This window comes from Brassica napus, chromosome A4, assembly GCF_020379485.1.
Source record: "Brassica napus cultivar Da-Ae chromosome A4, Da-Ae, whole genome shotgun sequence".
Lineage (NCBI taxonomy): Eukaryota > Viridiplantae > Streptophyta > Magnoliopsida > Brassicales > Brassicaceae > Brassica > Brassica napus.
Genome location: NC_063437.1, coordinates 20,412,138 through 20,425,464, shown reverse-complemented (window position 1 = coordinate 20,425,464; position 13,327 = coordinate 20,412,138). Strand labels below are relative to the sequence as shown.

Sequence of the window (13,327 nt, the reverse complement as noted above, 5' to 3'; positions counted from 1 at the left end):
CTTCACCAATAGCTTCAAGTCTCTCTCAAGAGATTCTAGATCATCCTTTGTTGCTATCTCAGTTTGCAAGTTCATTACAGATTCCAACATTTTATTCTGAGATGTAATAGCTTCCAAAATCTCCTTCTGAGAATTAATAAGCTGTCACAGAAAACATTTCACATTCCTCACTAATATTGTGTATGCAAAAAACTTATTATATATTAAATAACCACCTCTAACAGTCTAACCTGCGTCAAAATTGGAAGAACTGATTCACTGTGAGCTTGCTCCTTCTGCTCACTAGTACTCTGAGCTTCAGTTGATTTTGGAAGTTCAACTTCATCTTGAATTGGAAGAAGTGATTCATCTTGCTCCTTCTCCTCACTACTCTGAACTTGATCTCCATCTTGCTCCTTCTGCTCAGTATTACTCTGAACTTCAGTTGGTTTTGGAAGTTCAACTTCATCTTGAATTGGAAGAAGTGATTCAGCTTGCTCCATGTTCTCGCTACTTTGAACTTGATTTCCCGCTTGCTCCTCCTTCTCAAGCTTACTCTGAAATTGTGTGTATTTTTTAAAAGTTCAATCGTTTATGCAATAAGTACAATATCTTATATGTTTTTAGTATACTAACCTTGTCAACTGCTTCAGAGACTTTGTCAACTTTGAGCTGCTAGCTGCTGCTTCTGGCTTTGAGCTTTAGGGAGTTTCTTTGCTTTTCTTTGTGCACCCCGCACCAATGAAAGTTGTTTGTAAGCTTGACTTCCATGTCTACCCTTTAAAAAGTAGTCATACGTGTTCTTGGTTGTTTTGAATGACTGACCAAATTTCCTAGACAAAGTCTCATGCATCTCATCAAGTGAGTAACAGGCTTCAATGCATTCTGACATGCATCTTTTACGGGGAATGTTTTCAAGTAAAACCGTCTGAGTGAAGACTTGAACTTGGGAGGTTAGTGAAGCCTGAAACAAAGCACATTGTTGTAACAGTGTTCTGCCCAAACACAAAAAAAAAAAAGAAGAGGAGAAGCAAAAACGTTTTTAAGACTAACCATTAATTTGTCAACTGCTTCACAGATTTGGTCAAATTTAATCTCTGATAAACCGTCGACTCCAGCGAGGAGCTCCTTGTTTTTGATCAGAAGACTATTCCAGATTTTAGCATCTCCCAGTATTTTCACAGTTTCAGCGTCTATACCGTAGTCGATTACTTGTGGCACAAAGAATATCACGGACAAAGGTTGAGGAAATTGAAGACCATAAAGTATAATAAAAATGCAATGGATAAATCTAGCAAGCAAAAAAAAAAACAACATAATCGAGCAACAGAGCTCTAATAGCATGAAACTATGAAAGTCTTTAAATCAGCGCTCCTATAGACAAAAGGAAAAAGCTGAAAGAAATTGAAACTTACATGTTTTAATTGGTACATAATCTTCCTCATAAACGACCGGCTGCTTCTGCTTCTGCTTAGGCTTCTGCTTCGGACCCATGGCAGAGAAAGAGATTCTCTGGAAGTCGAGTTCAAACGCTAGAGATATAGAGAGGAACAAGACTGAAATTTTAGGGTTTTTGGGGAATAAGAAATTAATATAATTAATAAGCCGAGAATTTTTTTAATTAATATGATGGGCCAAAAAACTTATTTACGTTTAAGCATGTAGTATTTGATAAATTTAAACCGAGTAAAAGAAACATGAGGTAATTTTTGAATGTAATATGTATGTCACCAGTATGTCACATTGATCTCACCAACCCACATTCGTATATCCACAACATATCGCGTGAATGCGATTATATATAAAATAAAAAGGACTGTCCAGTGGGTTTGAGGGAGCTTTGGCCCCAATACAGTCCGCGTTCAAATCTCGCTGGCCATTGGGGGCAAAATTTAACATTTGGGTTTTCCAGCGTTTGGTGACCGATGACCAAGACGTATTCCAGCTGATAATGTAGGTTGCTACGGACACTCGCCGCTAGTTTAGACCCACCTTAATGGAAGCCATGATATACCGAATTATTAAAAAAAAAAGATATGTTGCACAAAAAAAAGTATTAAAATGATATAGTTGTACACAACACCCCCTTCCTTGACTTTTATAGGCGTTTACCGTTTATACATCCATATATTTACTTTTACCAAACGATTCATGTCATTATGATTCGTGCAAGTTTCTGGCAATTCGAAATAGCATCATTTGCAGCATCATGCATGATGCATATACTCAAGTTTCATGATATTCCTAATAAAATTGGGTTTCTGTTGATTTCAGAATCCATACTATTCATAATTAGGTGTTTCCATACATATTATACATGTGGGTATACGTACACGCACATCAGTTAATTTAACGAGAAATACTTGGGTTCACCCCCTATGGTGAACCTCTAGGTTCACCAACCAATAGTGATTGAGTATTTGAAATTTGATATCTTTTAAAAAAGGAAATAAAATTGAATATCCAAATTAGATTATATCTTTAAAATAAAATAATAAAAATACATAAAAATAGTTACAAAAAATAAATAAATAAATATTGTTAAATCTTCAGCAAAATATTAAACCCTATACCCTAAATCCTAAACCCTAAACATTAAACCTTAAACTTTGGATAAACTCTAAACGTTGGAAAATCTTAAACCCTAAATCATACACTAAAAACTAAATTTTAATAACACTAAACCCTAAATCCTAATCACTAAACCCTAAACCCTTGGGTAAACTATGAACCCTTGGGTAAACTCTGAACCCTTGAATAAATCATAAACTCTAGGGTTTAATTTTAAATATTTTTGAATTAGAGTTTATGATTTATCCAAGGGTTCAGGCTTTATCCAAGGGTTTAGGGTTTAGTGATTAAGGTTTAGGGTTTAGTGTTATTAAGATTTAGTTTTGATGTATGATTTAGGGTTTAAAATTTTCCAATGGTTTACGGTTTATCCAAGATTTAAGGTTTATAATTTAGGGTTTGGAGTTTAGAATTTAGGGTATAGGATTTAGTATTTTGCTAACATTTTAACAATATTTATTTATTTATTTTTTGTAACTATATTTATGTATTTTTATTATTTTATTTTAAAAATTTATATCATATTTGGAAATTCAATTTTATTTCCTTTTTTAAAAGATATCAAATATTAAATACTCAACTACTATTGGTTGGTGAACCTCTAGGTTCACCTAGGGGGTGAAGCCAAGAATTTCTCTAATTTAACTATAACTTTGGACTAGTAACTGTATTTGAATATGGCTTTCTCTTTTCAGAATATTCTACAAAACAGTTTCAATTCCGTTTGTCAGTGGAATCCCATATATGGATGGACATAGTTGGACATATTTAGGTCCTTATCCAAATGATGTTTTAAGATTTGATTTATGGATGCACATAGTTGGATACATTTTATGTTTAAAATGGGTTTTTTATATTATTATTGCTGTGGTGTGAAATTTTGTGTATTCACTTTAGTTATAATATCTATGTATACCAAAGAGAAGAAGATAACATATATTATAGTATTGGTACATACTATAATATAACATACTTAATTAGTAAATTTCACACCACAGCAAAAATAATATAAAAGGTCACTTTTTAATATACAACGTGCCAAACTTCGTCCATTTATAATCTTATATATTTTTGTCTTCGCATATGATAGATCATAAGATTTGGAGAAACATATAAAATTAACCTATGAAATTAAGGGGATCTATATATTATAGTATGTATCCAAAGAACATATATATGAAATATTTGAATACATCATAAGATTTGGGGAATATAAATTAATATAAAATAAAATCGTCCAATTTTAAACGTAAACGTCTCCGCTGTATTTATATAAACTTTTCAAAATCACGGTGTCGCTCGTGTTAAGATTTGGATTTCTAATCCAACTTTCAGAAAGTTTATGTGAAAGATAATACTCAAACACAATAGTTCGTTTAGAACGCTCTTAAGATTAATGTCACACACACAAAATTGATGTCACTAGATTTATATGTTTTGTCGTTTAAGGGGATCCATCAACTACACATGGAAGAATAGAAAACACTGGTCACACACAAAAAATAATATAAGCATGTTGAGTCCTATTCATCAGAAAATTTTCTCCAAAGGATGAACAATAACCTACAATTAAGGAAACTTATTATAACAACGACCAAGAAGTTTTCCCATAAGTCATGCTTTCGTCCATACCTTCGGGTCTTTCAAGCAAGCTTCACACATGCCTTATCGTATATTTGTATACGTTTTCATTTTGTGTACGTCTATTAATTAGTATATGCCTAGATTATATATTTATATAGTCGACAATTACCTATCCTAAAGGTTTATTTTAATTTTTATTCAGAAAGATATGCACGTAGGGCCACTAGTGTTTCCCGTTGTTATTGGAAATTCCATGTGTTGAACTGTTTGATTAAGTTTTTGAACCCGTAAGTCAAATTTATTTAGGTTTAACAGGGTTTCATTACTGTTATAAGCTTGTCAAGAAAGAATTTGTCACAAATTTCGAGACTCATGCATGCATGCATGTTTCTTAACTTTCGAGAAACATGAAGTGTGGTTTTACCAGCTGAAGTTTGTGTTAAAACACATTTTTAATTTGACCACGTGTGATATTCAAATATCAACAATTCTGTTCAACGGGAGATTCATACATATGTTCAGATGTTCTTTAATCTTGAGCACCTAACTTTGCTTCCCATACGCAAATGTGTGTGCCGCGAACTATGGTGAATGTACGGCATCGTTTTTCTTTTTGGAGCATTTTTAAAAGAAAATATAATTTAGTTATTTCCGTTTTGATTGATATAGATGCATTAATAAACCGACTTACGTGGGTGATGGGATGAGCAAAATTAAAATATGCATTTTAGTAACCAATTACGGTCCATCTTGACAAACTAACAAACAAAAAGTCTATTATGACGTTGATTTGTGACCTTGCCATATAAATGCCAAAATTTCATTCTTTCAATAAGCAACGAGATCAATAAGATGTGGCAGTCACGTGAACGTTAGTTATCGCCATTTCAACTGAACCTTCACGAACATATAAAGTTCATTTGTTCTTTGCTAAAATTACGCAAATCTCTGTTGTGCACGAAATTACGACTATTTTTTAATGACAACTCCTGTTCTTGTATCGTGTATCTAGCACGTAAATTTGAATTATGGCGGCATTATCGATAAAATATGTAAAGAATATATTTTCATCATACACCACAAACAAATGTTCTGGAAATATCACCTTTTATCACATATACAAAGCTGACCCTGAATTTTTGGAAACTACAAGCCAAAAAAAAATGGACAAAAGAAAAATTATGCACAAAAGTGGACTCGCCCTAACTCTTTTTATAATGATAATTAACCTTTGAACAACTAATTAATACATACAATATGTTTTTTTTTTCTAAAAATTGGTCGATTAAATATTCATATATAATCCTCATCATCATTTATTAGCCTTTTGTAGCTTACTTAAAAAATCACTTCCCACCAAATTGATTATTTTTTCACTTCATACGTTGATCAATTTAAAAAAAAAAAATAATAATAATAAATGCACGTCCGGCGTCCCATGACTTCAGACGCTTTTCTGTTTCCTTGATTTTATAGGTTAGAAATTTCCAAAATGCTCATATTTTTCACTGATATGTATTATACGCACAAAATAGTAAAGTCATAAAAATTTATGATGGTTCTTTTATATGTATAGAGTAGTGAAAATTTATATATATTGTAGTTCCGCTTAAAATAAATTAATATTTTTCTTTTATCGCCCATTTTTAAGTTACTAAACGTATATAATTAAAAACTGAAATGCAATATGTAGAAATCCGGGCATTGATTGTTGATTAACATTGATATACCCATGCGACTGGCTTATGATGAACCATACCTGCTAATACTCATTGTTACAAACTCGCAGCAACATCATAAATCCATCACTCGCCACAATAATTTTCTTCAGTGTATGTTCAATTGATCACATTTTGACCCTTCACTTTCTTGAATGAGAAATTATACAAGAAAGTGATTTGAGTGTGTTAAAAAATGATTTGTCATTCTGACCAATTATCTGGCAGAGAGTATAATAAAATACTTCTAATTACCTTAAATCATTAGGCGTTGTTTCTTGCCGAATATATGATGGAGCATGGTCTCGCTAAGAGACAACAAAATCTTTAAATAAATTAAAGAAATTGTTTAGCAAAAAAATTAAATAAATTAAACAAGAGAGAGTACAAATATAAAACACTCTAACGGAAGATAAATATATAAAATACAAAATATAGAATAGAGGCCTCAAGTAGTGTTTACGTGACAATCTCAATTTCACTCCATACCTCGAACTCATTCAAGCTTAGAAACCTAACTTCTACTGTTCCTTTTGATTTGCCTATAAATACACGTTGGTCCATACTTCTCTAATTTCAAATATACAAAGCAAAACACAGAGACAAGAATCATAAATAACAAACATTTTCAACATAATCCCAAAAAACGACACGCGTTCCTTTTCCAAAAATTCACTTCTCTACGTACCAACCACAATGGCTCATTGTTGCACAGTTCTTACCGGTTTACTAGTATGGTCTCTTTTTATGCTCTCATGGTGTGAAGCTTCAAGAAACAACATTAATAGATATGATCATTCTTATGGAACGTTCAAATCCAATAGCTTAATCAAGCGAAGAGACGATATAACTCGTCTGAAAAGTGTTGCAAGAGCCTCTTTGCGGCTTCCAACCACCGTTAGTGTTTCTGATTTTGGAGCTAAAGGAGATGGAAAAACCGACGACACGCAGGTATATACGCATATACACATATCTACATGACTTATAAATATTTTGAGACGGTCACGCATATAAATTTACGTTGTTTGTACTAATGATCCATGCATGCGCATGCATATGATCAGGCGTTCGTGAATGCATGGAAGAAAGCTTGTTCTTCAAGTGGAGCTGTAAATCTCTTAGTTCCTGAAGGAAAAACTTATTTTCTCAAGTCTCTTCGATTAAATGGCCCATGCAAATCAGTTCTTACCGTTCAGGTAAATTACAAAGTTTTTTTTTCTTAAATTTGGGTAAATTACAAAGTTGACTATTTGTTAATTAAATACGTATACTACATGTGATCACGTATATGGTTTTGAATATTTAAATGAGCGGTTGATGAATGGAACGACAGATTTTAGGAACGTTATCGGCTTCTCAACAACGATCGGATTATGAAGATCTCAGCAAATGGATTACGTTTGACGGCGTTAACAGTCTAACGGTTGATGGCGGAGCCACCGGAACTGTCAACGGAAACGGCGAAACGTGGTGGGAAAACTCATGCAAACGGAACGAAGCTAAGGTGTGTGTTTGTACATGTTTCATTTACTTAATATATATCTACTGTCTACATGTCATCTTGATATATTAACACTCTTTTATTGTTATTGTTTTGAAGAAATGCACAAAAGCCCCTACGGTACGTAGAAACATATTTGACATTTTCATGTAATACTGACGATGGCGGTGATCATGATTGGACAAATGTTTTACATGCATGAATATATGTATTTTATATGCAGGCTCTTACTTTCTACAACTCGAAGAATTTAAGAGTGAATAATCTGAGGGTGAAAGATGCGCAACAGATTCAGATTTCGATTGAGAAATGCTCCAACGTTCAGGTCTCAAATGTTGAGGTCACTGCACCTGCTGATAGTCCTAACACTGATGGTATCCACATCACTAACACTCAAAACATTCAAGTCTCCAATTCCATCATTGGAACAGGTTAGTAGTTATATCCTCGTTATTTAAAAGAGTTGCGTGCATATCCAGAAAACTAAAATTTAAGAGTATCGTTATAATTTATAATTTTATAGAGATTGGTCTTAAAAGAGTTTTTAATGGTTGCTTTTCTTTGCAGGTGATGATTGTATATCTATTGAAAGTGGATCACAAAACGTTAAAATCAACGATTTAACTTGCGGCCCAGGCCACGGTATCAGGTATCAATGAATTGTTTTCAGTATATGTACCTAAGAAATTCAACCGTAATCTTTTAAATTAACATAGAAATTTGATATTTCCATATAAAACATGAGCAGCATTGGGAGCTTAGGAGATGACAATTCAAAGGCATTTGTATCAGGCGTGACTGTGGATGGTGCTAAACTTTCCGGTACAGACAATGGAGTTAGGATCAAAACTTACCAGGTGAAAATCACAAACTAGACCTTCAATTTTAACTAGCCTATTGACAAGTTCATCTCAATTTAACTTTTAAACCCAATTCAATATAGGGAGGGTCTGGAACTGCTAGCAACATTATATTTCAGAACATTCAGATGGAGAATGTGAAGAATCCAATCATAATTGACCAAGATTATTGCGACAAGAGCAAATGCACTGAACAAGTTCGTTTGAATCTGATCAAATCTCCCATTACTAATCATCATGATAATAAACACTATTGTCTCTAATCATTTACTACCTATATTTTCAGAAATCAGCGGTCCAAATAAAGAACGTGGTGTACCGGAACATAAGCGGCACAAGCGCATCAGACATAGCAATAACTTTCAACTGCAGCAAGAACTATCCATGCCAAGGAATTGTACTCGACAAAGTGAACATTAAGGGAGGGAAAGCCAGTTGCAGCAATGCTAATGTGATGGATAAAGACGGTGTTTTACCTCAGTGCAAATCCACTTGATTAATAAGACCTATAAAAAAAACTCACATAGATGTATAAAAATACATATATACCGATACAAAGTATACAAAATTATGATATACACTTGTGGATATATACATGGACAATGAATTTAAACATATTGTCTATATGTCAAAAATAGTTTATGAATATACATATAGACAACATGGTCAAGAGATTTATTGTTTTAATGTATATATATACTACTAAACTACTTGTCTAAAATTTCATGAATAAAGGATTACGTTTTTAAGTGGTTATGTATCATGATGTGGTTACAGTATGATGTGTATTGTAGATTTTCAATTAAATACATAAAAATGAAAAAGATGACATGGCTGGTCAATGATGTTACTTGACCAACTAATTCAAGCTAATTGATACACGATGAACATCTAACGAAACAGAAGCGACTTTCATATTGTTTAGTTGTGCTCAAACCAGGCCGATAAACTCATTGGGCCTATAAGCCCATTAATATTTATCCGTGAGAGCGAAGTCTGTTACTTGGGTTACTAAACAAAGAGGCCTTTAGAAAACCCTAACTCTTACCGTAGCACCTGAGCTATATATTGCCGCAGCTAGGGTTTCCACTCCCTCACGCTAACACACATCACCGCAGCCATTTCCATCTCTCAACCAACTTCAAACAATGGCTGAACGAGGCGGAGAACGAGGTGCCGAGCGAGGAGGAGACCGCGGCGGTTTCGGACGAGGATTCGGAGGAGGTCGCGGCGACAGAGGAGGCCGGGGAGGTCCGAGAGGCCGAGGCGGCAGACGCGGAGGACGTCCGACAGAGGAGGAGAAGTGGACCCCAGTGACCAAGCTCGGCCGTCTCGTGCAAGCCGGAAAGATCCAGAAGCTCGAGCAGATCTACCTCCACTCCCTCCCCGTCAAGGAGTACCAGATCATCGACCTCCTCGTCGGCCCCACCTTGAAAGACGAGGTGATGAAGATCATGCCGGTTCAGAAACAGACCAGGGCCGGTCAGAGGACGAGGTTCAAGGCCTTTGTCGTCGTCGGAGACACTAACGGTCACGTTGGTTTGGGTGTGAAGTGCTCCAAGGAGGTGGCGACGGCGATCAGAGGTGGGATTATATTGGCGAAGCTGTCGGTTATTCCCGTGAGGAGAGGGTACTGGGGGAACAAGATTGGGAAGCCGCATACGGTTCCTTGTAAGGTTACGGGGAAGTGTGGGTCTGTTACGGTGAGGATGGTGCCTGCTCCGAGGGGTGCGGGGATTGTGGCGGCTAGGGTTCCTAAGAAGGTGCTTCAGTTCGCTGGGATTGATGATGTGTTTACTTCGTCGAGGGGGTCTACTAAGACTCTTGGAAACTTCGTAAAGGTTTGAACTTTCTTCATTTATTTAGTGTTTGGAGTTGTGTATGGATTGAAAGTTGATTCCTTTTTGATGGTTGCGTGTGGAGTTGTTTTGGGTAATTTAGCTTGTTGTAGTTGATGTAAAGTGAGAATTGCTAAGCTTGATTAGTTTGAATAAGCTGTCTGTGTTAAATGATGATTTGTTTGTGTTGTATTGAGCTGTCTGAATTTCATTATTTGTTTGTGTTATTGCTAAATTACAAGCTTAAATTTGATAACTTTTGATTCTTTCGTGAGAGTTTTTTTTGGGTAATATAGCTTGATGTAGTTGATGGAAGTAAATTGTTAACCTTTAGAGCTGTCTGTTAATGGTGATTTGTTTGTGTTGTATTGAGCTGTCTGAATTATAATTTGTTTGTGTTTATTGCTAAATCACAAAGCTTTGAAGTCGTTTGTACATATTCATCATTTTTGTGTTTATTGACTTGTTTGTGTTTATTGCTAAATCACAAGTTTCTATGATTAATCTTCATGATTTGGTTGTGTTTATTACTAAATCACAAGTTTCTATGATTAATCTTAATGATTTGGTTGTGTTTATTGCTAAATTTGAGATTACATTATAATCTTAGTTTATACATGTATAACATCATTTCACTTGAATTTTCACAGACGAGCTGGTGATATGTTTTTTTAGTATTTTCCATGTATTGCTTTGTAAGAACTTTTAAATGTTTGTTTTCTTCCTTTGAAGAACAATTAAATGTTTGTTCAGTATTTTTGAATCATTCATTGGTTAATCATGTGTAATTGTATTTTTGTAGGCTACATTCGACTGTCTCCAGAAGACTTATGGATTCCTGACACCAGAGTTCTGGAAAGAGACGAGCTTTAAAAAGTCACCGTACCAGGAGTACACTGATCTGCTGGCCGAGAAGGGAACTGCAACCAAAGCCATCACCGAGGTTGAAGACCAAGCCGCCTCCTAAATAAACAAACAAACAATGTCCCCCTTGTTTTGTTTTTGGATGATCCTTTCATGAGTTTTATTTTGTTCGAACCTTTAGTATATGTTGTTTGCTGGATTGCTGCTATCTTATGTTTTCATCATCTCCCCCAAACAAAGCTATTTTTGCTCTAGTTTTTTTTTTATAATCGATGGTTATGCCCTCTAGTATTTTTTTTACTTGAATTTCTCTAATTTTCTATCAACTTCGCTATGTTACACATTCTAAGGTTGATTACATAGGTGGATTGTTGGGAAACAAATACTAATAATAAACTAATACTTTTAGAATAATACTCCGTGAATTAAAAAGACAAGTCTGAAATGGATTGTTGAACTGTGAGAAGGTAATAGACTTAAATTATAAATTAAAAAGACAAGTCTGAAATGGATTGTTGAACTGTGAGAAGGTAATAGACTTTGAATAGAAGAGAATAAATCAAAAGTTGACGTATCTTCTCCGAAACTTCAGCTATTTCTAAATACGCGGATTCTGATTACTCTGTTCTCTCTCGCCTGATAAACCTTAGAATTGACTCTTTTTTTTAAAAAAAATTTTGGTTCTTTTTTAGTTCTTGTCGGAATCGTGAGAAGCTCTGTCTCTCTGTCGGAACCAATGGGGACTCCGGAGTTTCCAGATCTGGGGAAACACTGCTCCGTCGATATCTGCAAGCAAATCGATTTCTTGCCTTTCACCTGCGACCGTTGTCTCCAGGTTCCTCTCTCTCTATCTCTGTTTTGAATCACATGCAAAAAAGAATCGTCTTTGTTGCGAATAGTTGTGTCGTATGACTGTCTGAATCGCCTGTCTTCGATCCTGGGAACTACTATATCATCATCCTTGTTCTTTTGTCGTTCGTGTTCTGGGAGAACCAAGTGAAAAGTCTCCGTCTTTCTCTTAATTACCGCGAGGAAAATTCATCTTTTCTACATGCGACCAGTTTGATTTGATTTGTTCCGACATTAAGTTTATCACTTAAGTTCTTGTAATTACGAACCAACGTGTTGAGCCATCTGTCATTTCGAGCTTAATCATCGACATTTCGCAATTCTCCGCACTTAAATTCACCAGAGTTGTTCAAAATTCACTTAATTCATCATGATTGCCATTAAAGATTCGATCTTTTTGTTGGTTTACATTAACATATTTGAGTTTATGCCTGGTTCTTAAAGATTTGCATTTAAAGATTTGATCTTTTTTGTTTATGGCTTATGTGCACTCTCTTTACATTGATATATCTTTTATTCAGGTCTTTTGTTTGGATCACCGGAGCTATATGAAACACACTTGCCCCAAAGGCGACAGAGAAGATGTCACAGTAATTATCTGCCCACTCTGTACCAAAGGAGTACGGTTAAACCCAAACGAAGACCCAAACATCACATGGGAGAAACACGTCAACACAGACTGCGACCCATCAAACTACGAAAAAGCCACAAAGAAGAAGAAATGCCCTGTCCCAAGATGCAAGGAGCAGCTAACATTCTCGAACACCATCAAGTGCCGAGACTGCAGCGTCGACCACTGCTTGAAACACCGTTTCGGACCTGATCACACTTGTCCTGGACCTAGAAAACCTGAACCACCACGCTTCCTGGGTTTCATGAGTAGTGGGAGTAGTAGCAAGAAAGAAGCTAAAACAATAACAAGACCTAACAAACCTTCTTCTTCTTCGAGATGGTCTAATCTTCTATCTTCAGCAGAAGCTGGGATCACCAAGCTTGGTAACGACATTAGCCATAAGCTTCAGTTTTCGAGCAGCAGCAGCAGCGGCGGCAATGATGGTACGGTGGAGGTGTGTCCACAGTGCGGTGCGAAGTTCTCTTCTGTTACCGTTCTTGTGGAACATGTAGAGAAAACACATGAGAGGAACAAGAAGCAGCAGAATCATGGCAAAAGTCACAAGTACTGAACATCTTTTTTGTATTGTTTCTTCTCTTTTACTTGGTTTGATACAAACCAAAGAAAAAGTTTCACATTCTTTAAACTTAATTTTAAATTTGATTATATACCAAAGAAAATGTTATTGCCACATGTTATTTACCACATTCTTTCAACTTTAATTTGAAAATTGTTATATACCAAGAAAAATGTTATTGCCACATGTTATATACCATTTCTTAATTCTCTCTTGCTAGTTCTTTGAACTTAATATTGTCATTTATATAAGTTGACAAAAAAAAAATTTGTCATATAAGTATAAAAAAAAAAGAAGTTACTGCCACATGCTTTGGTCAACTAACTAGTACCGAATTGTTCTGGTTAACTGACGTCATCACTTACGTAATCTC

At 35.2% G+C, this 13,327-nt stretch overlaps 3 protein-coding genes and 1 long non-coding RNA gene across 4 annotated transcripts; 3 read left to right on the top strand and 1 right to left on the bottom strand.

Annotated features, from left to right (window-relative positions):
* Window positions 1–43: 43 nt before the first annotated feature.
* On the bottom strand, window positions 44–2,453 carry LOC125608361. Its single transcript, XR_007339295.1, has 3 exons — window positions 1,033–2,453; window positions 616–943; window positions 44–536 (listed from the first exon to the last, which is right to left on the bottom strand). It is a non-coding gene; the product is annotated as an uncharacterized LOC125608361 (long non-coding RNA).
* Window positions 2,454–6,477: 4,024 nt separating this feature from the next.
* On the top strand, window positions 6,478–9,086 carry LOC106450305 (polygalacturonase ADPG2-like). Its single transcript, NM_001315989.1, is given in 9 exon segments — window positions 6,478–6,803; window positions 6,917–7,048; window positions 7,186–7,356; window positions 7,453–7,473; window positions 7,577–7,784; window positions 7,921–8,002; window positions 8,102–8,210; window positions 8,297–8,410; window positions 8,500–9,086. Coding segments are annotated over 9 exon segments (1,302 nt in total). The 5' UTR covers window positions 6,478–6,548; the 3' UTR covers window positions 8,710–9,086.
* Window positions 9,087–9,276: 190 nt separating this feature from the next.
* On the top strand, window positions 9,277–11,203 carry LOC106447561 (40S ribosomal protein S2-2-like). The gene is made up of 2 exons (XM_013889511.3): window positions 9,277–10,054; window positions 10,854–11,203. The coding sequence occupies exons 1-2, from the start codon at window positions 9,362–9,364 to the stop codon at window positions 11,016–11,018; spliced, it is 858 nt and encodes a 285-aa protein (XP_013744965.2). The 5' UTR covers window positions 9,277–9,361; the 3' UTR covers window positions 11,019–11,203.
* Window positions 11,204–11,487: 284 nt separating this feature from the next.
* Window positions 11,488–13,070, top strand: LOC106447559 (zinc finger AN1 and C2H2 domain-containing stress-associated protein 11-like). Its single transcript, XM_013889510.3, has 2 exons — window positions 11,488–11,750; window positions 12,286–13,070. The coding sequence occupies exons 1-2, from the start codon at window positions 11,652–11,654 to the stop codon at window positions 12,946–12,948; spliced, it is 762 nt and encodes a 253-aa protein (XP_013744964.1). The 5' UTR covers window positions 11,488–11,651; the 3' UTR covers window positions 12,949–13,070.
* The last annotated feature ends 257 nt before the right edge of the window (window positions 13,071–13,327 follow it).